Source organism: Sinohyriopsis cumingii, chromosome 15, assembly GCF_028554795.1.
Source record: "Sinohyriopsis cumingii isolate HCF-2022 chromosome 15, ASM2855479v2, whole genome shotgun sequence".
Taxonomy (NCBI): Eukaryota; Metazoa; Mollusca; class Bivalvia; order Unionida; family Unionidae; genus Sinohyriopsis; species Sinohyriopsis cumingii.
This window is the reverse complement of record NC_142975.1, coordinates 14,821,314-14,848,907: the sequence shown is the minus strand read 5'-3', so window position 1 is coordinate 14,848,907 and position 27,594 is coordinate 14,821,314. Positions and strand designations below refer to the sequence as shown.

The 27,594-nt window shown below is 34.1% G+C and overlaps 1 protein-coding gene across 6 annotated transcripts in view; it reads left to right on the top strand.

The window, feature by feature from the left end:
* The window catches only part of LOC149781297 (putative N-acetylated-alpha-linked acidic dipeptidase), a 324,099-nt gene that overhangs the window by 186,676 nt on the left and 109,829 nt on the right, over positions 1-27,594 (top strand). For 5 of the 6 annotated variants that reach the window (XM_089935382.1, XM_089935384.1, XM_089935381.1 and 2 more), the window contains one exon: positions 17,852-18,206. In XM_089935382.1, the coding sequence (XP_089791508.1) occupies positions 17,853-18,206 (354 nt within the window). In that variant the 5' untranslated portion in view covers position 17,852. Of the gene's footprint in view, positions 1-8,732; positions 8,964-17,851; positions 18,207-27,594 lie in introns of those variants that run through there. The other variant, XM_089935385.1, reaches the window with a different exon arrangement.

Here is a 27,594-nt window from a genome sequence, read left to right as displayed (position 1 = left end):
CACAAATTTGTAATAATGACATAAATTGCAGTAATAAAAAGATAGCATTTACAAATTTGTAATAATGAGATGGATTGCATTAATACAAAGATAGTCCTCACATATTTTTGTATAGCATATATTAAAGTGATAAAAATCTCAGAAAGTGATACATTATATCAGTTTGCTTTTGTAGCTTTTTGGGTGATTTGAAAATTGAAGAAGAAATGATTGTTACCTCTGTTTCTTGACAGCTAAGAAATATACATCTTTTGTTTACAGTCCTTCAGTGAAAATGAATGAACTGCTGGAACAGCATTTTTTTCAAGCTTCACTGTTCCTGCTATATTTTAGCTAGATTTCTGTAAGCTCCATTATTATTTATATTTTTATATTTGCTGTAAATCTTTGTCCAAAAGAAGCTTTTAAAAATGCCTATGGACAGTACAGGTTCTGTTCTTTTATGTTTTAAAGTCGTTAGTAGTATACTTTGAATTAGCTGTTCATGATAATGATGTACAGTACATGATAATGATGCACAGTACATTATAATGATATACAGTACATTATAAAGATATACAGTACATTATAATGATATACAGTACATGATAATGATGTACAGTACATGATAATGATGTACACAGTACATTATAATGATATACAGTACATTATAATGATATACAGTACATAATAATGATGTACAATACATGATAATGATGTACAGTACATGATAATGATGTACACAGTACATTATAATAGTGTAAAGTACATTATAATGATGTACAATACATTATAATGATATACAGTACATAATAATGATGTACAGTACATGATAATGATGTACACAGTACATTATAATAGTGTAAAGTACATTATAATGATATACAGTACATAATAATGATATACAGTACATGATAATGATGTACACAGTACATTATAATGATATACAGTACATTATAATGATATACAGTACATAATAATGATGTACAGTACATGATAATGATGTACAGTACATGATAATGATGTACACAGTACATTATAATAGTGTAAAGTACATTATAATGATGTACAGTACATTATAATGATGTACAGTACATTATAATGATATACAGTACATAATAATGATGTACAGTACATTATAATGATATACAGTACATGATAATGATGTACAGTACATGATAATGATGTACACAGTACATTATAATGATATACAGTACATTATAATGATATACAGTACATAATAATGATATACAGTACATGATAATGATGTACACAGTACATTATAATGATATACAGTATATTATAATGATATACAGTACATAATAATGATGTACAGTACATGATAATGATGTACAGTACATGATAATGATGTACACAGTACATTATAATAGTGTAAAGTACATTATAGTGATGTACAGTACATTATAATGATGTACAGTACATTATAATGATATACAGTACATAATGATGTACAGTACATTATAATGATATACAGTACATGATAATGATGTACAGTACATGGTAATGATGTACACAGTACATTATAATGATATACAGTACATTATAATGATATACAGTACATAATAATGATGTACAGTACATGATAATGATGTACAGTACATGATAATGATGTACACAGTACATTATAATAGTGTAAAGTACATTATAATGATGTACAGTACATTATAATGATATACAGTACATAATAATGATGTACAGTACATTATAATGATATACAGTACATGATAATGATGTACAGTACATGATAATGATGTACACAGTACATTATAATAGTGTAAAGTACATTATAATGATATACAGTACATAATAATGATGTACAGTACATACTAATGATGTACAGTACATGATAATGATGTACACAGTACATTATAATGGTGTAAAGTACATTATAATGATATACAGTACATTATAATGATATACAGTACATTATAATGATGTACAGTACATGATAATGATGCACAGTACATGATAATGATATACAATACATTATAATGATATACAGTACATTATAATGATATACAGTACATTATAATGATGTAAAGTACATTATAATGATATACAGTACATTATAATGATGTACAGTACATTATAATGATGTACAGTACATGATAATTATATGCAGTACATTATAATGATGTACAGTACATTATAATGATATACAGTACATGATAATGATGTAAAGTACATGATAATGATGTACAGTAATGATATACAGTACATTATAATGATGTACACAGTACATTATAATGATATACAGTATATGATAATGATGTACAGTACATTATAATGATGTAAAGTACATGATAATTATATGCAGTACATTATAATGATGTACAGTACATTATAATGATATACAGTATATGATAATGATGTACAGTACATGATAATTAAATGCAGTACATTATAATGATGTACAGTACATTATAATGATATACAGTATATGATAATGATGTAAAGTACATGATAATGATGTACAGTACATGATAATTATATGCAGTACATTATAATGATGTACAGTACATGATAATTATATGCAGTACATTATAATGATGTACAGTACATTATAATGATGTACAGTACATACTAATGATGTACAGTACATGATAATGATGTACAGTACATTATAATGATATACAGTAATGATATACAGTACATTATAATGATGTAAAGTACATTATAATGATGTAACGTGCATTATACCTGTTGATACCTACATTGACTCAGCACTGTATTGTCAGGGTTGTGCTGATGTGCCAATAAATTATATGCATACACCCATACACACATAGATAGATAAGCAGATTAATTTGTATTATATTTTTTGTTGCATGAAAAACTTTTGTAATGTTTTATGAGACTAATTGAACAAAGTTCCATTTCTTTGAAGTCAGAAGCATCCCTCCACCCCCTTTTGACAAAAGAAATGTCCACCCCCTTTCTATAAATAAATTTTATTTATCGTTATTGCATATTTGTACAGAATGTGACATTGAACAGTTAAGCTGTTTTTACATGGTTTGTACAACCTTGAAACATTCTTGAATTTTGAGAATGGGCTTGAAAGCTTGAATTTTGATGAAATTGAAAAGTCCTTGATTTATTTTGAAAATCTCCTTAAGTATTTCCCCAAAACTAATTTTATTAAAAAGGCGTTAAAAATGAATAAAATATTTAACTCTATGAATTCAGAATTATTATTGCTTATTAAATTTAATGAATAATTCTAACAAATAATTTTAAAAATAAATACAATTTTGTGAAATTGGGTGGGTCAGATGACACATGGAAACATATGTAGTTACCAGATGGAGTTGTGGCCCTTTCCATGCTTTTTCTTCTACATTTGTAGCCATTTATTCAGTAAAGTTCAATTTCCATAAAACAGAATACTCCTTGAAAGCTTTCAGAAATCCTTGAAATCTTGAAAAATCCTGAAAACAACTCACTTGGGCGGTGCAAGCCATATTCTGTGCAATGTTTAAAGTGGCTAACCCAATATTTTGAATCAAATAAGACTAAGGAGTCACAAATTGTCATTTAAACGGGACACAGGGATTAATTCTAACAAACACCATTAAAATACAGATGTTTAAAACCAGCTTTTATTCCCACATGTGTTGTCAGTAAATAGCATTTTAGTTGTTTGCCAATAACTATTGGAATACCACTTTTAGAATGAGCCCATTTCAGTTGCTTTATTTTTTGTTTCAATTAAATAATAAGATTGGAAGACATGGTGGTTTGGTGTCTTGTGTGCTGCACTCACGACTGAAAGGGCGTGGATTTGACTCCTACCACTGAATCAGCCTGGGTCAACTATCATGCTTTGTCCTTGGGCAGGGCACTTTATTACAATTGTCTCCACATTAAATAATGAGATTGCAAGACATGGTGGTTTGGTGTCTAGTGTGCTGCACTCACGACTGAAAGAGTGTGGATTTGACTCCTACCACTGAATCAGCCTGGGTCAACTATCATGCTCTGTCCTTGGGCAGGGCACTTTATTACAATTGTGTCCACACTAAATAACCTACTTTTGTTGCTGCACCGTAAAATGCCAAACCAAAGAAAATAATGGTATTTCAGTTGATTACCAAATGTCACTGAAAAACATTTGATTTTGCCATTGGGGTGGTTTACCATATTTTCATATTTTATGATATTTCAGGGGTGTTTCAGTGGATTTTCTATGGTGTTTCAGGGGATTCTCTTGCTTTTAGATTTTATTTAAATAAGGGAGTAATGTCACATTTAACTCCAAGCACTGGCCATAGGAGAATTACTCTTAAGACTATATACTTATATATATATATATATATATATATATATATATATATATATATATATATATATATATATATATATATATATATATATATATATATATATATATATATTATTATTATTATTATTATTATTATATGAGCATGTATATTAAAATCCCTATGGTTGATGAATCTAGGGACCTTGATTACTACAAATATTGACACCCTAGCGCTAAACAAGCAATTTCAGTATTTCGTTCCATACTGGGTTTCTGCTTGGTATCGAACCTAGGACCTCTTTATGCAAGATAAGACAGCTATCGCCTGCCTGCATGTTCCAGTGCCCATACTACCATGGCTACCGCCACATCACCAAAATATGATGTTTTGGTAGCTGTTCATATAAGGTACCAGAATTCTCTCTGGTGTATTTTATTTTGCAAGACAACGAGAATTGATACCCATTAAGATAAATGAATTCAGTAAGTAAATATTCTGGAGAAAATTAGCAAGCGAAAAATATAACGAAGTTTTAAGAACATCTTTAAAAATTTGATATTTAATATCTTGGAATCATTATGCCAAAACAATGAATGTAAATATTTTCTGAATGGAAACAATTTATGCACATATTTACAATTTTGCACAAATTGTCCCAAAGGTTTATCTGTCTTGAGTGGTTATCTGTCTTGTATAAAAAATATGAGGGTTCAACATTGTGTGGTGTCTTGTCTTTCCTTATTTACCAATGTCTATATAATTAAGTTTCAACGTGATCTTTTTCCATTGAAGTAATACTGTAATAATGCTGTCAGTCTGAGTTATATTGCATTTACTGTGAGAAAAATAATTGTCCATGGCTGATGCACACTCATGCAAAATGAGATACTGATATTTTCCTCATATGTTGCTTATTGTAACCTGAGTGTAATAAAGAATTTGTCTTGTCTTGTCTTGTCTTGTCTTGTCTTCTTGTCTTGTCTTGTCTTGTCATCATTATGAGCTTGCCAAACGGTTAACAGTGAATGCAATTGTCTATGCCATCAACATTGATGGACAATGTCATTGTGCCATGCACTTTTCTCCACAAAAATCCAAGATGGAAATTTTAATAAGTATGACATTTTGTGTCCAATTTTGAAGTTTTTATGTATTATCCAATAATCAGTATGATGAAATAGTTGCTAGTTTGTTAAAGAATCATATGTATTTTTGCTGAGGATACATAGTGTAAAATGAAAGGTTTAAAAACACTGGAATTGTATGTGGTCAGAATAGAGCTAAGAACATAGAAAAAAAATATTGTTTATTTTTATGGGAAGATTGAAAAAGTAGGAATAAGTGCAGGAAGTTTAAATTTGAGAAAATATTGTAATTGTTGTGTTATTTTCATGAAGGAAAAAATTGCAAAGTTTTAGGAAATTAGAAAAACCTATTAATATGATGAAAGAAGAAATTTGACATGATTGGATGACCTAACATTTGTATTATACTGGAAAATACTTTCAGTAAGATATTTTAAGTAACAGACATGAGCTTTTTTGGGATATTTTTGCTGTTGCTTTGGGTTTAAAGCCATTTTGCAGTGCATGATATGCTATGCATGGCTCTGCATGGCAGCCAGTATAGCTGGTGGAGGAAGAACCTGGAAAGACCTTTGGTAAAAGCCATGAATCCATGGGAAGCTTCTGGCAAGCTTTCTTACGTAGCCATATTGGCAGTACCCAAAAATCAAAATCCACACCGACAGAGGTGAGATGCCAGTGATTGGTAAAAGGTGAGCACTTTAGACCACTTGATCACCCAGGGCCTTGGGATGTTTTTGAATTAAATAATATTAAATCATCTATGAGGTAGAATGTAAATTGATTTACAATTCAGTGGGGTTGGAAATATATTTGAGTGTTATGATTGCATGCTGGTTCTGTATTCTATAACTTGGTTACAATTTATTGTTCTTCTTCATTTACCTTATATGCATGCTTATAAGTCTGGCCAAGCTGCAAATGACATAGACCTATATTTGCCACCATATAATTTGCCATCTGATTGGGATCTGTGATGTTTGCTAGAAATAATCAGTGGAGCACACAACGTAGACCTAGACTTGCCACTGCATTTATGCAGTGGCAGATGAGGGACTGTACCGTTTCCTGTTGGTATGCGGTTTCCAGGTAGACTGGACCTATAAGAAAGTATATATATATATATATATATATATATATATATATATATATATATATATATATATATATATATATATATGGTTCATTACCATTCTTTTGGATGGATAAAAACAGAAGCAATTTGTTGCTTAAACCAGGAATATAAATATGGAATATATCAAACCTAATAACAGGCATGAGGTTCAAGACACACTTTATTTTAGTCATATAAAGCCACAGCATAAGTGCAAAAGGTTCAATCCAAGGATGCAACTTGTGTAATACATACTAAATCCCCATATATTGATAGGGAGACAGAGACATATAAAATGCCCTCTTAGCTGTTTAACTAAAGTACACAACTGAAGCCACTGGTACATGTATGTAGTATAGCTTCTCCACCTTTTAATACTGTCTGAATTGCACCAGTATTCTATTTTCAATAACCCTGTGTTAGGATCGAAAACAATAAATTCTAATCAATTTGAATAATTTCTTCATGATGAAATCTTAGTACATTAATGCATCCGTTGGCTGCAGAGGCAACAATCAAGTGAGTGTAGTTGAAGCATGCTTTTTATCTTTGTACTGGGGTTAGTTCATTTAAATTCACATTTTTGAATCAATTGACAGAAAGCACAAATTATACCTCCTGTGTAATCAACATGACATTTCAGATTGATAGAGTCTTGTTTCTGCTGTTAAATATGATGCAATGGATATCTGATATTGACAGCATGCAAATTCCACTTGGATACTTTATAGCATGCAAAATTCCACTTGGATACTTTTTAGCATTCAAATTCCACTTGGAGAGAAACATTATACCTTAATACATTCCACTTGGAGGTAAACTTTATAGCACATACATTCCACTTGGAGGGGAACATTATAGCACATACATTCCACTTGGAGGGAAACCTTATAGCACATACATTCCACTTGGAGGGAAACATTATAGCACATACATTCCACTTGGAGGGGAACATTATAGCACATACATTCCACTTGGAGGGAAACCTTATAGCACATACATTCCACTTGGAGGGAAACATTATAGCACATACATTCCACTTGGAGGGGAACATTATAGCACATACATTCCACTTGGAGGGAAACATTATAGCACATACATTTGACTTGGAGGGAAACTGTATAGGATGTACATTCCACTTGGAGGGAAGCTTTGTAGCATGTACATTTCAGTTAGAGGGAAATTTTATACCATGTTAATTGCACTTGGAGAGAATTCTATAGCATGTAAATTCCACATGGAGGGAAGTTTAAAGAATGTTAATTCCATTTGGTGGGAAATTTTATAGCATGTTAATTCCACTTGTAATCCAGTACATTTGGGTTTTATCATTTTTGTTGACACTGTGCAGCTTTCCACTAAAGGATACAATTTAAAATGGGTGTTTTCGTGTGGTACCACTTTCATAAAATGTTTCATCTTTGAGTACATACTCAGTTAAAAATGTCATATATTAGTAATAATTTTGGAAAATACAATAAAGACATCATCATAAATTTATTTTATTAAAGATGGGGTATGTTATGTTCTAGCATTAAGAAATAATTTGTTAATTTTACTTTGTACAGATGTGACGGCATGAAATTCTGTTCAGGGAATAGAATTTAGTCAGAATTTTGTCAGACCTATCTGACAATTTTACATTGAGATGAAGGAAACTTGTACTTCCATCCCAATATAACTCTCCAAAACTCTAAAATTGGGTAAAGACATTCAGAGTGGTCTTCATTACACATGTGGGGGTGATCTTCATTACACATTTGGGGGGGGGTCTATAGTACACATGTGGGGGTGGTCTTCATTACACATGTGGGGGGGTCTATAGTACACATGTGGGGGTGGTCTTCATTACACATGTGGGGTTGGTCTTCATTACACATGTGAGGGTGGTTTTCATTACACATGTGGGGGTGGTCTTCATTACACATGTGGGGGTGGTCTTGTTTACACGTAGGGGTGGTCTTCATTACACATGTGGGGGTGGTCTTCATTACATATGTGGGGGTGGTCTTCATTACACATGTGGGGGTGGTCTTGTTTACACGTGGGGTGGTCTTCATTACACATGTGTGGGTGGTCTTGTTTACGCGTGGGGTAGTCTTCATTACACATGTGGGGGTAGTCTTGAGTACATATGTTTGACAGGTCATCCATAAGATATCTGTTCCATGTTTTTTAAGTTTTAGATTTGAATTTCATTTTTGTCTCAATGCCAGATTATCCTTACTTTGCTTTTGTACAGAGCACATTGGAGAAGATTGACAAACTGTGAGGTATAAAATTGTTTTAGACTGCAGCCAGATAATTAATCTTTATTAATCTCCTGCCGTTGTCTGCTGCTGGTATTGAACAGGCCAGATATTGTAGCCAGCCTCTTCTGCTGTATGGCTTATTACGTTATTACCTCAGACTTGCATATGCTATAGCCAGTCGCTGCAGCGGGAGTGAAGTAATTGCAAGATACAAAGTTGACAGGTGACTTCATGTTAACAGAAACAGGTAACATTTATCTTCTTAAGATCAATTATGCCAAATGTAAGATTTAACCATTATGTCAGATTTCTCCATGTAAGATTTAAACATGATGTCGGATTTCTCCATGTAAGATTTAAACATTATGTCAGATTTCTCCATGTAAGATTTAACATGATGTCAGATTTCTCCATGTAAGATTTAAACATGATGTCAGATTTCTCCATGTAAGATTTAAACATTATGTCAGATTCCTCCATGTAAGATTTAAACATTATGTCAGATTTCTCCATGTAAGATTTAAACATTATGTCAGATTTCTCCATGTAAGATTTAAACATTATGTCAGATTTCTCCATGTAAGATTTAAACATTATGTCAGATTTCTCCATGTAAGATTTAAACATGATGTCAGATTTCTCCATGTAAGATTTAAACATTATGTCAGATTTCTCCATGTAAGATTTAAACATGATGTCAGATTTCTCCATGTAAGATTTAAACATTATGTCAGATTTCTCCATGTAAGATTTAAACATGATGTCAGATTTCTCCATGTAAGATTTAAACATTATGTCAGATTTCTCCATGTAAGATTTAAACATTATGTCAGATTCCTCCATGTAAGATTTAAACATGATGTCAGATTTCTCCATGTAAGATTTAAACATTATGTCAGATTCCTCCATGTAAGATTTAAAAATTATGTCAGATTTCTCCATGTAAGATTTAAACATTATGTCAGATTTCTCCATGGTACTTTGTTTTCTTCAGATGTTTTGTTTATGGTTTGAGTGTTTAGCCTTGCATGGTCTTTTATCTCTGGTTGACATTGAAGTAATATTATCACAGTTGGCACAAAGCATGTAAAGTGAAATCAGAGAACCCGTCTGGTCAGAGATCAAAGTCTTGTTAATGCTCATCAGGTCATACAAGCTCAGAATTCTGATGTTAGCTTTGAGACTGCGGGAAATTGGACAAAAGTGATGGAAAGTTTTCCAAAACCAGTCACAGCAAAATATTTATAGCTGACATAATTAAAAAATTTTTACCTAAAGAAAATATAAAATATCTAAGAGAATTCATCTGATAGGTGTTTCTTATGTCAAGGCGATAACTTTCCTCTTCTTCAGATTTAAATGAAACCTGTCATTTGTTTCTATGACAAACGTTTTGTAAAATGGTAAAAAGGCTGGAGATCTTGTTTCACTGTCGGACTGTAGTCCAACATACCTATCTGACCTCACCCATGTGTACACACCAGCAAGATACTTATGCTCCTCTTCTGACAATCATATACTTATTATTCCCACTATGAAAACAAAGTCATATGGACGGCATTCTTTTGCATACCAAGGCCCAGCAACATAGAATGAATTGCCCACTGAACTTAGACACAAAGACACAGTGATCACATTCAAGAGGGCTCTCAAAACTCAGTTATTTCAACTGCAAGAACAAACTTAAAGATCTAATAATGGCATGCTAGTGTGTCTGCTACACATGAATGCATATAACACCGATTGAGTAACATCATTTTTTGGTGATGCCTGCTTAGTCATGAGGGAATCTGGGCTCGAGTGTGCAGGCAATGTGATGGGTGCTGTTTACCCGCAGACCTGGGTTCGAACCTCCATAGATAATGAATTAAAAACTCTGTAACCTAAATGACAATATTATTTGTATTATATATATATATATATATATATATATATATATATATATATATATATATATATATATATATATATATATATATATATATATATATATATATATATATATATATATATTGTGATCCAGCATGATTGTATGTCATATTTGCAAGAGAAGATTGGTACCCAGGCTCTGCACTGTATTAGTCACTTGGTGACAGTGTAAAAGAAGATGGTATCTGAGGCCTTGGTGACAGAGTAGAAGACCATGGTATCTGAGGCCTTGTTGACAGAGTAGAAGACCATGATACCTGAGGCCTTGGTGACAGTGTAGAGCACAATGGTACCTGAGGCCTTGGTGACAATGTAGAAGACCATGGTACATGAAGCCTTGATAACATTGGTAACAGTGTAGAAGACCATGGTACTTGAGGCTTTGGTGACAATGTAGAATACCATGGTACCTTAGGTCTAGCCAAGAACTGTTTTGTTCTACAGAAACACTATATTTATATCAAAACAAAATGGTGCGTTGTGCAGGTATTGTTATGGAATTGACGTTTGAATTTTAAAGAGACCAGTACAAGGGTAATCCTTGTTATTGTTTGCAATGATTAACAGTGCTAGAAGTTTTAGAAAGATATATGTTGTTAGATCAGTCAGTGAAGACATACTTTGGGATGAGTATATAAAACTTTTCATTCTGATTTGGACACTTGGCAGAGCAAAAAAAAGGTCCTGTCATGAATTCCTGGACATTCTTTTTGGACAGTATGGCAACAGTCCCTAGGGACTCGTGTTTTTAACTGTCTGTTCTAGAACTGATGGGGGGTCTAAATGGTGGGAAGATTTGATGTAGTAAACAAGCTTAAAAAGGGATAATGTTAAATTTTCATGCATTTCATGACCTTTATGAAGAATGGTTTAGAAATGAATATGACTCTTAGAATAGATGCTAGATGACCCCAAGAGGGTTACAGTTTGTAATCTTGCATGAAATGTTTAACATTCAGTTGTCGACTAAAATATGACTGCTCCAGTGGCCTAGTGGTTAGAGCATCTACCTTGGATGCCGGTGGATGCTGGAGGTAGCAAGTTCGAACCGGATCCAAGTTATACCAAAAACTTACAAAAATGGTACTTGCAGCTGCATTGCCAGGCGCTCAGCACTAAGAGGTTAGTGTTAGGACTGGTTGGCCTGGTGTCAAGATAACGTGACTCAAGGTGGGACATCGTGCTACATGTCTGTGGCATGATGCCCCAGTGCTAGACTTTGCTATAAACTGCCATGCTGCAGAAATTATTATGATATAACTGACTTTATTTTATACAAATAGGTTAAAAATCTAAATCACACACACACACACACACACTGTGTTATGATTTAATTTTTTTATATTTTGGAGAACTTGTTTAATGCTTTTAGTATGATTTCAGTTTCTCTTCATTTTAAATGTGGTAGCACAAATCCTATGTTGTCTTTTTTCCAGACTTTTTAAAATGCATTCTATTCCAACTAAATACAAGACAATTTTTATTTTTTATACTATTGCTGGTGTCTCAAATTTGTTGCTTTCTTTCATTAGAACAAATTAAAAAAAAAACTTCCAGTAATTTTTTCATCAGCTTTTGAGTACCACAAGATTTTGCAGTTAGTTGGATCAAACCATTCATTTTGGTGTCCTTAAAGATCTGATGTGCAGTTTTTATTTTCCCAGACGTTAAATTGAATATGCCATAATCTACATAAACTTTTAGGTAAATATTTGACAACGTTGATGCAAACATCTTCAAAAATGAGAGGAAACTGTTGATGTTGCCATGATTAAAGCAGAGGACTATGTGCGCAAAATAGCTGGTTTCACATACAAAAGCTTTCAGCGACAGCCATGTTTTGGGCCCTCATCTTGCAGACTAATTACATCCAGTGCCAATAATACCTTTCAATTGGCCAAGTTCATGTCGTCGCTTGCAGTACATCATTCAGAATGTTTCAAAGGCTCTCTGCGCCAACAAATAATGAGATGTCTTAGAGACCACTTTAGCAGGAAAACATATGGTTTCTTTACTTAGGCAGCTCTCAATAAGGCCATTTTATGGTAATTATATTATCAGATTAATTTACAAAACAGTTGGCTTCATATTAAACCATGTCCGTATGAATGGGCTTTCATTATTCACACAGTATGTGAAATGGTATTGGAAAATAGTGTCTGCTAGCTTTCAGTAGTGGATGTTGATGAAAAACCAGTCGGATGACATCTTAAATTAAGAAACAGCCATGAATTTAAATATCTGTTTGTCATCTTTTTATCATGAAGTAGGTAAATTGTATGAGCTCTGCAGTCTTGCAAATGTGTCCACTGTGCAGATTTTTTATTTCAATATATTTTTTGTTTAATAGGTCTTTAACAATATTTTATCAATACTGTGCCTTACTTATATGAGGGACTGAAAAGAATTGTCCTACTTACCTGAGGATTGAGTTTGTCTGCCTGTGCATGGGTTGGGAGTTTATCATGCTTTTTCAGCACATTATAGGCTAAACATGACAGCCAGTATATCTAGTGGAAGAAGAACCCAGGAAGATGCCAGAAAGAACCACTGACCCACAGGAGGCTACGGTTGTTACTTACCCACATCTGTTGAGCCGAGACTCAAACCCAGACAGACAGAGGTGCTATGTGTGCGATCAGTAAAGGCAAATGCCTAAATTGACCATGCAGTCACCAAAGGTCCTAATTGTTGTACTTGACAAATAAATGTATTTGCTTCTTTGGTATGTGATGTATATATTTGGTTGGTGACTAGGCCTTCTAACCCATATTACCTGACATTTGGCCTTGTATTTCAAGTATTTGACTCTTATTAAGCATTATATTTGTTTTGTAGGCCTTTTTTTAAATATGTTTTGCAACACTTTTCACCTGTTTTCCTATGTTCCATGTTGGTTATTTATTTTTGGTCACTGATTTTTGTCTTCCAAAATTGTTCATCACAAACATGACTATATCTGAGTTAATTGTCAGTAGTAAGGATTACTTTTGTGTTTATTTGACGCTTTTATTCCTATCACCAAAAATGATTTAATTCAAAGTTCTTATCTAATTGCTGCTATCCTAAAAGTTGCAATTCCTTTGAATTTTATAGGATGGTTGACTGGCCCTTAAAATTGACCCAGTTCCCTATTTCTCTAGCCACTGTTGGCATCATAAAATTAATTATTGGAGGCCCCAGGTGGTCAGGTGGTCCAAATCAAAGCCATCTCTACTGTGTCAGCATGCATTTGAGTCTAGGGTTTGGCCATTGAAGGTATGTGAAAAAGCTTGCCAGTTTTCCCATGGTTCTTCCTGGGGTTTTCACTGGATCTTTCTCCACTGTCACCATGTTTAGCATATTTTGCAATGGCATTAAACCAACACCACCACCACCAAAAAACAAAACAACACTCAATTATTAAATAACAGTTAACTGCCATCCAGTTCAATTTACAGCTAGGTGTCATTCACTGCATAATTTGGTGGCCGGTGAAGTCCAACTCAGTACCACAAACAGTACAAGCTTTCTACATTTTATGCTCTCTTCCAAGTTGAATCCAACTAGGAAGTGGATAGACCAAGATCTTATGTTACATAATACACTGGCAGATCTGGGTCTGTGCAAGTTGCTATGTGATGGCAGATCTGGGTCTATACAGTTTGTTATGTGATGGCAGCTTTGGGTCTATGCAATTTGTTATGTGATAGCAGATCTGGGTCTATGCAGTTTGTCATGTGATGGCAGATCTGGGTCTATGCAGTTTGTTTTGTGATGGCAGATCTGGGTCTATGCAGTTTGGTATGGGATGGCATATCTGGGTCTATGCAGTTTGTTATGTGATGGCAGCTTTGGGTCTATGCAATTTGTTATGTGATAGCAGATCTGGGTCTATGCAGTTTGTTATGTGATGGCAGATCTGGGTCTATGCAGTTTGTTTTGTGATGGCAGATCTGGGTCTATGCAGTTTGGTATGGGATGGCATATCTGGGTCTATGCAGTTTGTTATGTGATGGCAGCTTTGGGTCTATGCAGTTTGTTATGTGATGGCATATCTGGGTCTATGCAATTTGTTATGTGATGGCATATCTGGGTCTATGCAATTTGTTATGTGATGGCAGATCTGGGTCTATGCAGTTTGTTATGTGATGGCAGATCTGGGTCTATGCAGTTTGTTATGTGATGGCAGATCTGGGTCTATGCAGTTTGCTATGTGATGGCATATCTGGGTCTATGCAGTTTGTTATGTGATAGCAGATCTGGGTCTATGCAGTTTGTTATGTGATGGCATATCTGGGTCTATGCAATTTGTTATGTGATGGCATATCTGGGTCTATGCAATTTGTTATGTGATGGCAGATCTGGGTCTATGTTATTTGCAGTGGGACTTGACTCATAAGATATGGTATGATGTAACGTACACCAATTCGTCTTTTTATAACCTTTGCGTCAAGTTTGGTTATAATTTTCACAGTATACTCACAAATCCTGATTCAGTCAGTAAACAATTTAGCAAGCTCAGAACTGTCTTATAGAAATAGATATGCAAATGAGTAGGCGGGGCATTCTCTGAGGGGCCAGTTTATTAAGAGAGGTGTGTATGAAGGCCTTCACCAAAAGTTGAGAAAATTATAGAGGATGTTACATGAGTGCTAAGTAGGGCAACATTAGATGAACTTGGTGAACCTCAGTAGTAATCACTCTGTCCAGCCCTTATGTAATGTCATCTGTTTGTCCAGTTGTCCATCCATCAGTAATCATACTATCCAGCCCATTTGTAATTGGTCATCTGTCTGTCTAGTTTTTTATCCATCAGTCATTTGATATTTACAAGATACATTTTTTCTGAATTGACAGATTTTTACCAGTTTGGTATGTAGCTGTATGCTGTTAAAACCTCAAAAGAGAATGAGTTTCAGCATCTTTTAGAAGAGTTATGTCTTCTGATTGCTTGACCTAATTGGTTTCCACAACATCTTTTTTTACATGGATTTTTGGATTTCAGCCAAACCTGGCATGAAGTTTTATAGTGAAAGTCCTTGAACGAGTTTGATTTCCATCATTCCATGGCCACATTTACAAGAATTATGCCCCCTAAGTGCCTGTTCTGATTCCTTTGTTGTCTGAAGCACATCTTTACAAGGATTATTTGATTTCATCCACATTGAATTATTGAGATCTTGATGATTCTGAGAGTTCCTTAACTTCATTTACATGAATTATGCCCCCTAATTGCCTCTCCTTCATACTTGGATTTCTGAAGCATGTGTGTGTGTGTGTGTGTGTGTGATTTGTATTTTTTAATGTAACTTTAACAATTTTTAAGTTATATGGCTACGCTGTCTCCATTGTGGCCATTTATAGTGATGTCTAGCACTGGGGCATCATGTCACAGACATGTAGCATGATGTCCCATCCAGTCACATTATCCTCTACACCAGGCCAACCGGTCCTAACACTAACCTCTTAATGCTGAGTGCCAAGCAAGGCAGCTGTTAGTACCATTTTTATAAGTCTTTGGTAGGACTCGGCTGGGGATTGAACCCACGACCTCCCACATCCGAGGTGGATGCTCTAACCACTAGGCCATCGGAACGTTATGGTTTCTGAAGTACAACTTTATAAAATGACTGATGGATTTTAAATAAATTTGGCATGAATTTGTATATTGATGAAACATTGTGTCAGTTTAATTTTTTTCCAGTGCTCCACATCTCCATTTTGAAGAATTATACCCCCTGATTGCTCATCTTTCTAACCTAATGTTTGCTAAGATATTTGGATTTTGTTCAGATTACAATGCAAGCAATATAATCTTAAAACCTTGAATGAGTTTGATTTCTGGCATTCCATTATGTCATATACAGGAGTTATGGGCCTTTGGATTCTGCAGCCATTGCTTTTACCAAGGATTGTTGGATATCAACCAAATTTAGCAAGAGGCTTTATATTGCCAGTATTCCATGGCTTCATTTAGTGGAGTTATGGCCCCTGAATGTCCATTTAAAGCCCCAATGAGCCAATTCTAGAGAGCAGGGGCCTTTGCAATGTACACATTGTGAATAGCTTAAAATGACATTTATGAAAAAGTTGAATAATTAATTTATAGACTTGGTGATTAAAAAGTGACATTATTTAAATGACTTCATAAATTTAATTTAAAATGGGCATGAATCTAAGGTTCCATTTTACACATGATGAAGGATGCTTACAAAAGTGCAGAATCATTTAGTGAAGTGACTTTGAAATAGATTATGATACTTTGGTCATTTAATGAACTCATGTGTTGTCCTGATGTGTAGTGATGTGTTTCATGACATGTAATCATATGTCATGTATGGAAAAGTTATAATATGGGCACATTAAACTAAACAACATGTACACAACTCATGTGATAAATTTACAAATATGAGATTATTGCTGAAGAACATTCTTGGTGTCTTTTATTTAACTGACTGGGGATGATCTTGTTTCTTATACTATAAGTCTGAGATACATTAGAACTATTGAACACTTCGTTAGATGCTGGAGACATACTATATGTACTTGCTTATAAGTCAAGTCAAACTAGAAACTACAAAGGTCCAGATCTGTCATACCATAATGTGCCTACAGATCATGGACTTCGTTGCTTGTTTGGCTGATACTCCTTCAAACTGTACAGATACAGATCAGTCAGTGCATTATGTGCCAGCAGATCTGGGTCTGTGCAGTTTGCAGTGGGACTCAACCTATAAGCGAGTATATATGGTAATGCATATGCATGCAGTCACATTTACACATGTATACACCATATGGCATGTAGCATTAAATATTCAACAGTCACAAGTTAATTAAGGTGATCCAACATGTGCTAGGTGTTTATCTTGCTTGAAGATCAGTGGGACCAACATCAGCATGACTTCAAATGTCTATGAACCAGTAAGAATTGAGAATTCATGGGCTCGTAGTGGGTGCAGACTTTGGTCCATTTATGGCTCATTTATGTGTGAATGATAACATCTTTTCTGACAGATTTGTCAGGTTTTGTTCTTCAGGTGTCAAAGGAAAGATTATTCCTTACATACATTTATCTGTATTTATTTTTTATGGAAATGATTAATAGCGACAATATTGATTTCTTGCAGTCACCTTGTTCTGAAGTGTACACATTGATTATTTTGAATTAAACTTGGCAACTTGAGTTCCACATTGTAGACAAGGTATTTTCCGTTTCTTTTACAGAATGCCTTCTAAGGGGAAATACAGGGCAGGAAAACAAGTTTCACGATGGGAGGCAGATTCAGAGAACATTGACATTGAATACAAAAATTTAGAGACCCCCACCCAGGCCCCTACTTGGCAGACTGATATCTTCAGTGGCAAAAAAGGAATAGCCCTCAAAATCTTGGGTGGTGTTGTACTCTTTTGTATAGGACTGGTCCTTGGTTACGTAATCCGAAAAGGTGTAAAAGAGGCGGAAGAGAGGACTTCTTTTCAGCCAGACATTGAGGCTGGTTCACATTCCACAGGAGGAGGTTCAGGTGGACCGTCTTCAAGTAAAGATAACCAGTCTGAACCAATTCTACGAATACAGGAGGTTGGTTCTCTGTCTTCTTTCTGTATGTCTCAGTCTTTCTATCTTTCTGTCAGTCAAACGCATGCAGTAAGAAGAGGGAAAATATCTGACACTGCATGAAAAACTGAAAAAAGCTATCTTGGAACAAAATTAGAATAATTATTTCTACTGTCATTGATTCTTTTTTCACGGAGCTTTAACTATTTACAAACATTTAAATAATAAACATCGTGGAGGAAGCATAGGGGATCAGAAGTATGGTATCTTTCTTTGTTATGATTGTTTTTATTGTAGAATTACATGTATACGCATTTATTGGTTATCGGTGTATCAAAAGCAAGAGTTGTTTCCTTCATTTAATGTGCTGATTATCATTGTTTGCCTTTAAATCAGAAAGGTGTGAGAAAATTGACTGAGCATTTGATTGCCACCTGATAATCTCCGTGACTTATAATCATGGATTTGAACCACTATTTTCCTTATTGATTAGAACAGTTGTTATTAGGTTTGTCAAGATGCAGCTTTATGGCCTGTATTCATTACACCAAAAGATATACAAATAATGGAACTAAACTTTGGTGGCCACTATTCATAAAATAGGAAAACCAGGGAAGAAATTCCTCTCAGGAAACTCAATATGCCAGTGTTACTTTACTGTGTAGATCCTGCCATCAAGGCCTTTCAGATTTGCACCATACAAATAATAATGCAAACAATCTGCTTATTTAAAGGTGGCTGCTGTTATCAATATCTTTTCCACAAAATATCCCCCCATTTGAAAAATATTTATTTACAGATCACTGGCACTTCAGGACCTTGCAATTCCATAATTCCATACCAGTGTTATGGATTTGCCATTGAATTTGGCAAACATTACATGATATAGCAAAATTGAACAAAAGGTTTATGGCAAAAAAATCTTCTTTGATTCCTTGGCCAACAGCTATAATTGTATTTTAAAAGATAATGCTTGCCTAGTGAACAGTCTTATTCCCACTTGAGACTCTTGCTTTCTCTTGGAAAGGATTTTTTGGTTCTTTGGAAGCAGATGAGTTTATATCAATAGAAAAAGCTCACTTCATATTTATGATGAGTGATGTATGCTTTATTTCATTGTAATATGCAAAATAGGAGTTAAGAATATTACTATCTTTGCATCCATGTACTTCAACAATAAAGCTGCTTTGTAGTAAAGGCAGTATAATATAGAATAATAGAAATATCACATTCAGTACTCAGATGAATGATGAACAAATAGAAGAAAATTGTAATACATGGATACTGATATAGTATTAACGAAAGGAAAAGAATTTGACCATGGTGAACTTGTTTCTTTACAATGAAGAATGATTAAAATATAAAGCATATGTTTACATCTTGGAGAAAAAATATCACTTGAATTACATTACCTGAGGGGCCCCGAGTGGCTGCGCGGTCTAAAGCGCTCTCCGTTACGGATCACTGCCATCTCACCTCTCTGCGTAGGTTCGAGTCTAGGATTCGGCCAGTGTGGGTTCGGCTAATGTGGGTATGTGAGAAAGCTTGTCAGTAGCTTCTTGAGGGTCGGTGGTTCTTTCCGGGGTTTTCCCGGGTTCTTCCTCCACCATTAATACTGGCCACCATGTATAGCCTATCGTGTGCTGAAAAATGGCATTAAACCCTACAACAACAACAACAACCTTACCTGGTAATATTGATTTAGAAAAAGACAACAAAATAATTGCATCTGAAATTATGAAGAAATGAGTATTTCAAATTCAGTTAGATCAAGATTTCAGCATATAGGTATAAATAGCATTAATCTTCAAGCAGTACTGCATACACCCACTTACAATTCCAGTCCAGTTGCAAATTGCACAAACCAAGATCTGCCACCAGATAATGCAACATCAGGTCTGGATCTATGCAGCTTGTTAGGAGTAATCAGTAGAACAACTAGCATAGACCCAGATCTTCCAGCACATTAGGTTAGGGTCTTTGTTGTTTGCAGCTGGACTCAACTTTTATGCAGCTATATATGGTACAAATTAATATGGTTTATCCATTATGCTGATATAAATTGAAGCTGCTGGTAATATGGTTTATTTTTGGTTGATAAAAGTCCAGATGGTAATGAATGTAAACAGTCTGCCTTATAAGTTCTAGTTATTCACAATAGGGAGAAGGTTTCCTTTGTTAAATCAAGCAAATTGCCTGAAGCTCTCTAGTTAGAAAGGCATATTTAATAGCTACTTGAAAAAAAACAAGATAAAATCAATTGTAAAAGAAATTTCTGAGACATAACTTTGACCATATTGAATTTACTTGTTATGCATTGGCAAATTGTTTTTGTCTAAAATACCAAACCTTTCATGAGAGCAAAGCAATATTTTGTGTTTTATAATCGCTTGACTTTGATTAAACAAGACATTTATTTCATTTACTGGTAGAAGTCATTTTTTAAAGATATGTTTGAGAAAATGTTTCAGAAAATATAATTTTTCAGATACGTATAAATGAGCCCATTAGTGAACAGAGAGTAGGAGTTTTATCAGTTATCTTTTAGTATTTAAGGCTCCATCTAAAGGAATCGGTCATAATCATTATGCAGTTTGGGGTTTTTTTTATATGCAGATAAAATAACATTCAATACTTGCTGTTTATGTTATTTTCATCCACTGGGTAATATTTTGTTTTCTCTGTCTATAGGCTTAAAGGTAAGAATATTATTTATAAGGCAGTGTACTTTGGGGTGTCTTGGATGGGGTAGTCCATTTTGAAATTTTTATATACATGTACATGTACATTTTTCAACTTCTGATCTGGTCAGTGTATGTTGCTTGTTTCTCCTTTGTTTTTTTAACCTGAGTAAAAGTGACATCAACCGCTCTGGTGGCCTAGTGGTTAGAGCGTCTGCCCTGGTTGTGGTATTTTGTAGGTTTGAACTCTGGCCTAGTCATACCAAAGATATCTAAAAATGGTACTATCAGCTGCCTTGCTAGGTGCTCAGCATTAAGAGGTTAGTGTTAGGACTGGTGACCCTGGTGTCAGAATAATGCGACTGGGTGGGACATCATGTTACATGTCTGCAGCATGATACCCCAGTGCTAGACAGCCCTTTTAAAACTGCCACACTGCAGACATCGTGGTGATATGACTGGAAAATTGTTAAAGCTATGTTAAAAATCTAAATCACACACACACAATAGTGTCTTCAAGTGAGAATGAAGTCCTAGATGGCTATCACTTTTGCACAGGTCAGTAAAACCATATATTGACTTAATGAAAATATGGCACTGTAATTATCATGTTGTTTTATGAGTATGACATGTAGATATACACTCAAAACTCTTTACAATGCTGCTGTTGGGAGTTAAGAAGATAATCTGTGAGTTATTGGAGATCTCAAATCTGTATTATTTGATAACTGAAGCTGATATATACATGTATACATATATATGTTTGTGCTTTTGTTTTTATTACCCCACCCCACTCTTTTCCCTAATATGGTCACAATTAATCCATAATTAGACCATACAACTAATTTGGATTTATTACAAAGAAGTAATGACATATTTAAAAAACAAAATCAATGTAATATTAGTTTTGGAGGGTGTGGTATTTTCTTTCAGGTCAAGGATTTGTTAATTCATTTTTTACTGTGAGGTAATTTATATTTGTCAACTAATATAATATAATGGATATAAGTTGGGTTTTTTCACTTTAAATCAGAGGTAGAATATTTTGTTCAAGCAATCTAAGTGTGAGAAATATTTTTATAAACAAATTTCAGCTTCCCCATGAAGAAAATTAATTGGATGGTCTCTCAGTCTATGTAGAATTATGACATGTTTATATTATAGAAACATATACAAAGAATCAAACTGTCTGACTGCTCAGTTTACTCTGGGCCCCCACCATCATAGAGCTCAACCAAGCTAGTTTTGTTTCAACATAATTACATAAGTCATCAATATTGATTAGGAGCAATAACAGACCCTAGTTGGCAGTCATTATTATTTGGCTACCAGACAGAAAAGAAAAACATGATAAGGTGCACTCAGTATAGTTTGTGTTTTATTCACATATCATTTTAGTACTAATAGACTTGGTGAAGCATTAGTTAAATCTGACCATGGCAGTAAAGGTAATAAAACAGCTAAATCAAGAAGTATAGTGTATATTCTTGCTTGAAAGTTGAGTCCATCTGCAAGATTGGACCCAGATCTACTTTCAGATAATGTGACAGCAGATCAGGGCCTATGTCTGTTCTAGTGATTACTCATGCATAGACCCAGACCTGCCAGCTCGTTCTGCAGCAGTGGATCAGGGTCTGATCAGTTTGCTGTTACAAATAAGTGTAAGTGGTGCATAACCTACAAGTGGTACGTAATCATCAAATCATAAGGAAACCATTCTAGGTCTACAAACAGATTTCAGGTTCCAAAAAGGCATCTCTTTGCCTCTATAATAAAAGGGAAAATATCAGTATCATATTGGTTTCTTTGATATTACTGTAATAAAATGGAAAATAACAGTATCAGACTGGGTTGCCTTGATATTATACTGGTTTCTTTGATATTGCTGTAATAAGATGAAAAATAACATTATCAGACTGGGTTGCCTTGATATTATTGTAAAAAGATGGAAAATATCAGTATCATACTGGTTGCTTTGATATTACTGTAATAAGATGGAAAACATCAGTATCAAACTGGGTTGCCTTGATAATATTGTAATAAGATGGAAAATGTCAGTATCAGACTGGGTTGCCTTCATATTATTGTAATAAGATGGAACATATCAGTATCAAACTGGGTTGCCTTGATAATATTGTAATAAGATGGAAAATATCAGTATCATACTGGGTTGCCTTGATAATGTTGTAATAAGATGGAAAATTTTAGTATCAAACTTGGTTGCCTTGATAATACTGTAATAAGCTGGAAATATTAGTATCAGACTGGGTTGCCTTGTTAATATTGTAATAAGATGGAACATACCAGTATCAAACTGGGTTGCCTTGATAATATTGTAATAAGATGGAAAATATCAGTATCATACTGGTTGCTTTGATATTATTGTAATAAGATGGAACATATCAGTATCAGACTGGGTTGCCTTGATATTATTGTAATAAGATGGAAAATATCAGTATCAAACTTGATTGCCTTGATATTATTGTAATAAGATGGAACATATCAGTATCAGACTGGGTTGCCTTGATATTATTGTAAAAAGATGGAAAATATCAGTATCAAACTTGGTTGCCTTGATATTATTGTAATAAGATGGAACATATCAGTATCAGACTATGATATTGTAATAAGATGGAAAATATCAGTATCATACTGGTTGCTTTGATATTACTGTAATAAGATGGAAAATGTTAGTATCAGACTGGGTTCCTTTGATATTATTGTAATAAGATGGAAAATACTAGTCTCAAACTGGGTTGCTTTAATATTATTGTCATAAGGTGGAAAATGTCAGTATCAAACTGGGTTGCATTGATTATGTTGTAATAAGATGGAAAATGTCAGTATCAGACTGGGTTCCTTTGATACTATTGTAATAAGATGGAAAATATCAGTATCAAACTGGGTTGCTTTGATATTATTGTAATAAGATGGAAAAATGTCAGTATAAAATTGGGTTGCTTTGATATTATTGTAATAAGATGGAAAATGTCAATATCAGTCTTGGTTCCTTTTATATTATTGTAACAAGATGGAAAATATCAGTATTAAACTGGGTTGCTTTGATATTATTGTATTAAGATGGAAAATATCAGTATTAAGCTGGGTTGGTTTGATATTATTTTGATAAGGGAAACATGACTAGACTGATCAGCTACCAAATACCAAATCTTGAAGTAGTATGGACAAAAACAGGCATGCATTGATAGAACACTTTTTGAAGATTTGAGATACAATGTTCTAAGTGCCAAACTTAGTTATTTCAATAAATTAGCTAGCACTCTTGGGAAAGGTAAATTTGTCTCAAACCTGTGGTGGTGGAGAGCAGAGAAAGTTCCAAAACACAATACAAAATTTACAATATCCAGTCTTAAAACAGCAAATTCTTTCATTCTAGCCTTGCCACCGCAAACTTGTTTAATGAATATTTCATTTGGCAATCCTTGATTGACAAGCATTCACTGTGGTACACAGTTTCCTGATGTTGCTTTTAATAGCTATGACTCTAATGATCTACTAGCATGTAACATCAGCTCTAGACATAGGTAAAGCAGCATGTCTTGATGAAATTATCCCAGTGTACTTAATAATGGCGCGTCTATCTAATCATATCTTTTGTCCAGCTTTTCAATGTCCTCCCTTGTTCCTGGAAATAAGCAACTCACATACAAGTTAATATAAAGGCAAAGAAAAGTGATGTTTCAAACTAAAGGATAATTGTCTGTTTGTCTGTGTCATTAAAATATATTAAGGATGTGTTTAATAGCATCTTTATAATTATTTTAATCTAATTAGCCAGTTTTGGTTTCATGTTTATGGTTTTATGTGATATGTATAATAAGTCTGTTAGGCTTTTGATAAATGATAATATTGTATTTTGTGACACAAGCAAACTTTTAAGCAAATTGGATAAATTCACAAACTTTGAACTGTTGGAATCAGTGGTAGTTTATCAGACTGGTCTCAGAATTATCTTACTAACAGGACACATATGGCTGTTTTGGAAGGCTGGGAACAACAGTGTATCAGGACTGGTATTTTACACAAATCTATACTTGGACCACTTTTATTCTTAATTGATATTAGTGATGTTTTCTGTGATATCCAGTCTGTATCAATCATTGTTGAGGATCCAGCATAGTATCATGAATGAAAATCTTCATAAAATTCAAACATGGAATGATAAATGGCTTGTCAGGTTTAATGCCAACAAAACTGATTCACTGATATTGTCATAAGACAATCTCATCCTTATACCACCCTCTACTTTTAAGGAACAATACAGTTGTTAAGCACATAAATTCCACCAAACATTAAGGTTTGACTATCAAAGAAATTCTCTCTTTGCAGATATGTATTCAAGACATGAACAAAAAGTCTGCTAAAGGACTGATTTACTGTTAAGTTTGAAATTCAAACTTGATAGGAGATCTCTGGAGGCTCCCTATCTCTCTTTTATAAAAACACTCCTGAAATATAGGCTATAATTCTGGACAGTTTTATACAATATGAAAAAGAAAGAAATTCAAAAAATATAGGCTGTATCAATTAGGATAGTATCTGAGAGATAGTTTGATATATTTGCAAGAAATCTTTTGATTTTTCTGTCTAAAGGTCAAATTTCAAGGTCACTGAGACTGAAAGAATAAATATGTTTTTGTTGAATAACTTCAGTTCAAGAAAACATATGTTAATGTAACTAGAGTTTTTGGAATTCTTGCAAATAATACATGGAAGAGGCTTACTAATTATGGTGTCAAAGGTCAATTGTCAAGATCATTGTGACTCAGAAAAATGGATTTTTGTCAATAACTTTTGTTTTGAGTAAGTTATTGAGCAATTTACTTTTGTATATGGCTTGCACTTACAGTAATAAAAAATATAAAGATTTTGGTGTCCTAAGGTCAAAGGACATTGTTGACAAAAGTCAAGTCTAATAAGAACATAATAGGTTTTGCACTGTAACCTTAACCATAACTAAAGGTCAAGGTTATTGAGACCTATTGGATAATAATCTCCTGTCAGTTTTGCCCAACTAGTACCAGTGTAGAAAAATATTAAACATGAGGCAGGTGTATAACATACCATGCACATTAACCTTGTATTAAAATGTATCATGGTGCTGATCCTAGTTAACTAGGAGATTTGTTTCTACCAAGCGTCCAGGAGATAAGCAATAAACACCTTTGTGTTAGATCAAATCTACAAACAATGTTTGTCAGGAACAGATACCAGAACCCTTTCTTGACAAAATTTTCTATTAACACATTAACCCCTGGAACTTTCTGTCATTTTCATCTGAAAATCGAGTAGGAAACACATTTTGAAAGCTATTTCTGAATAGATCCGAAAACACCAAATCCCCGGTGATCTTTCAATAACATACTGCCTAGTTGTGTTAGAAACATCGTTTTTCATTGGCTATTTGACTCGTGCATGAGCAGAAGGGTAAAAGTTTGAGTTCTTTTGGGTTTTTTGTTGTTGTTTTTTTTGCTATATGGAGCCATTATTTTTGTATGGAGACCACTCTTTATTCCAAATGCCCATCTTATCCTACTTTTTGCAAAGGCTCATCTGTCTGTTTGCAGTTCATACTGGTTTGCCTTACATCTGAGACCAAAAAGTCTCAAATCTGGACACAAAATCGGATTCAAACCATGGGCGAATTTTGGGTAGAAAAAAGTCGGGTCCAAAAAATGAGGTTTTTTATCTGTATTTTATAGTGCAACTAGATATTCCAGATTATTTGGTATCATTGTAGAGCTACATCTGTTTACCTTTCTATAATACCACCCACTTTTGTGTATCATGCATGACCATGACACTACAGAGCTCGGCAGTAGGCTACTACCTCCTGCTCCGTTAAGTCGTCACTAGGGGTTAATGTGTTAAATGGAACCTTGTCCTGCTGAAAGTGAGGGACAACTCTTGTCCTACTGAAAGTAAGGTACAACTCTTATAGGTATTTTAACTCTTACCTGAATAGGGATATTGAAAAGACCCCAGTGAAATTTTTGCTGAGGTGTAAGAATTGATCAAATTATACATGCTTGTTAAGACTGAGCTGTGGTTTGCTTAACACTGATATCTTTACACTGATATCTTTACACTTATATCTTTACACTAATATCTTCCAAAATAATTTACAACTGAATAATTAATTTTCCTGTGGCATGCCAGAAACTGCTGAATACTTTCTTAATTTTGTATTAACCTGCACAATGGGAATCTCATTGAGTCCAGATATAGTTTGATTACACTGGTCAACAGTGAAATCATTACTGACTTGAAAAGGCCCTAATCTGTAGTATTTTGGTGTGCCGAACACGAATATAACTGTGAAAAATTTGTATTGGCTCTCGTTTTGAAGATATTCATATACCTCATTTTCTATGTTTCACTGTGTAAATTTCTCCAGTAGGACTGCAGCAACATCCGGAATAATGATGTAACATTGCATAATACCATCATGCTCACATCATCCACAGTTGATTGCATCATTTTCTGATGCAATGCAATACTAATGCCATGCGGCTGCTGAAGTAAGTTGACGTCAGCAGTGTACTATACATGTGTAGGCCTATTATACTAATGCCAGGCGGCTGCTGAAGCTGACGTAAGCAGTGTACTATATAAAGCCCAATCAGATAGGTTCAGCATTTAAAATATTTTAGACGTTGTGCGAGACAGTTCAAGCTACTGTTACATAAAACTTATTATTTTATCCATTT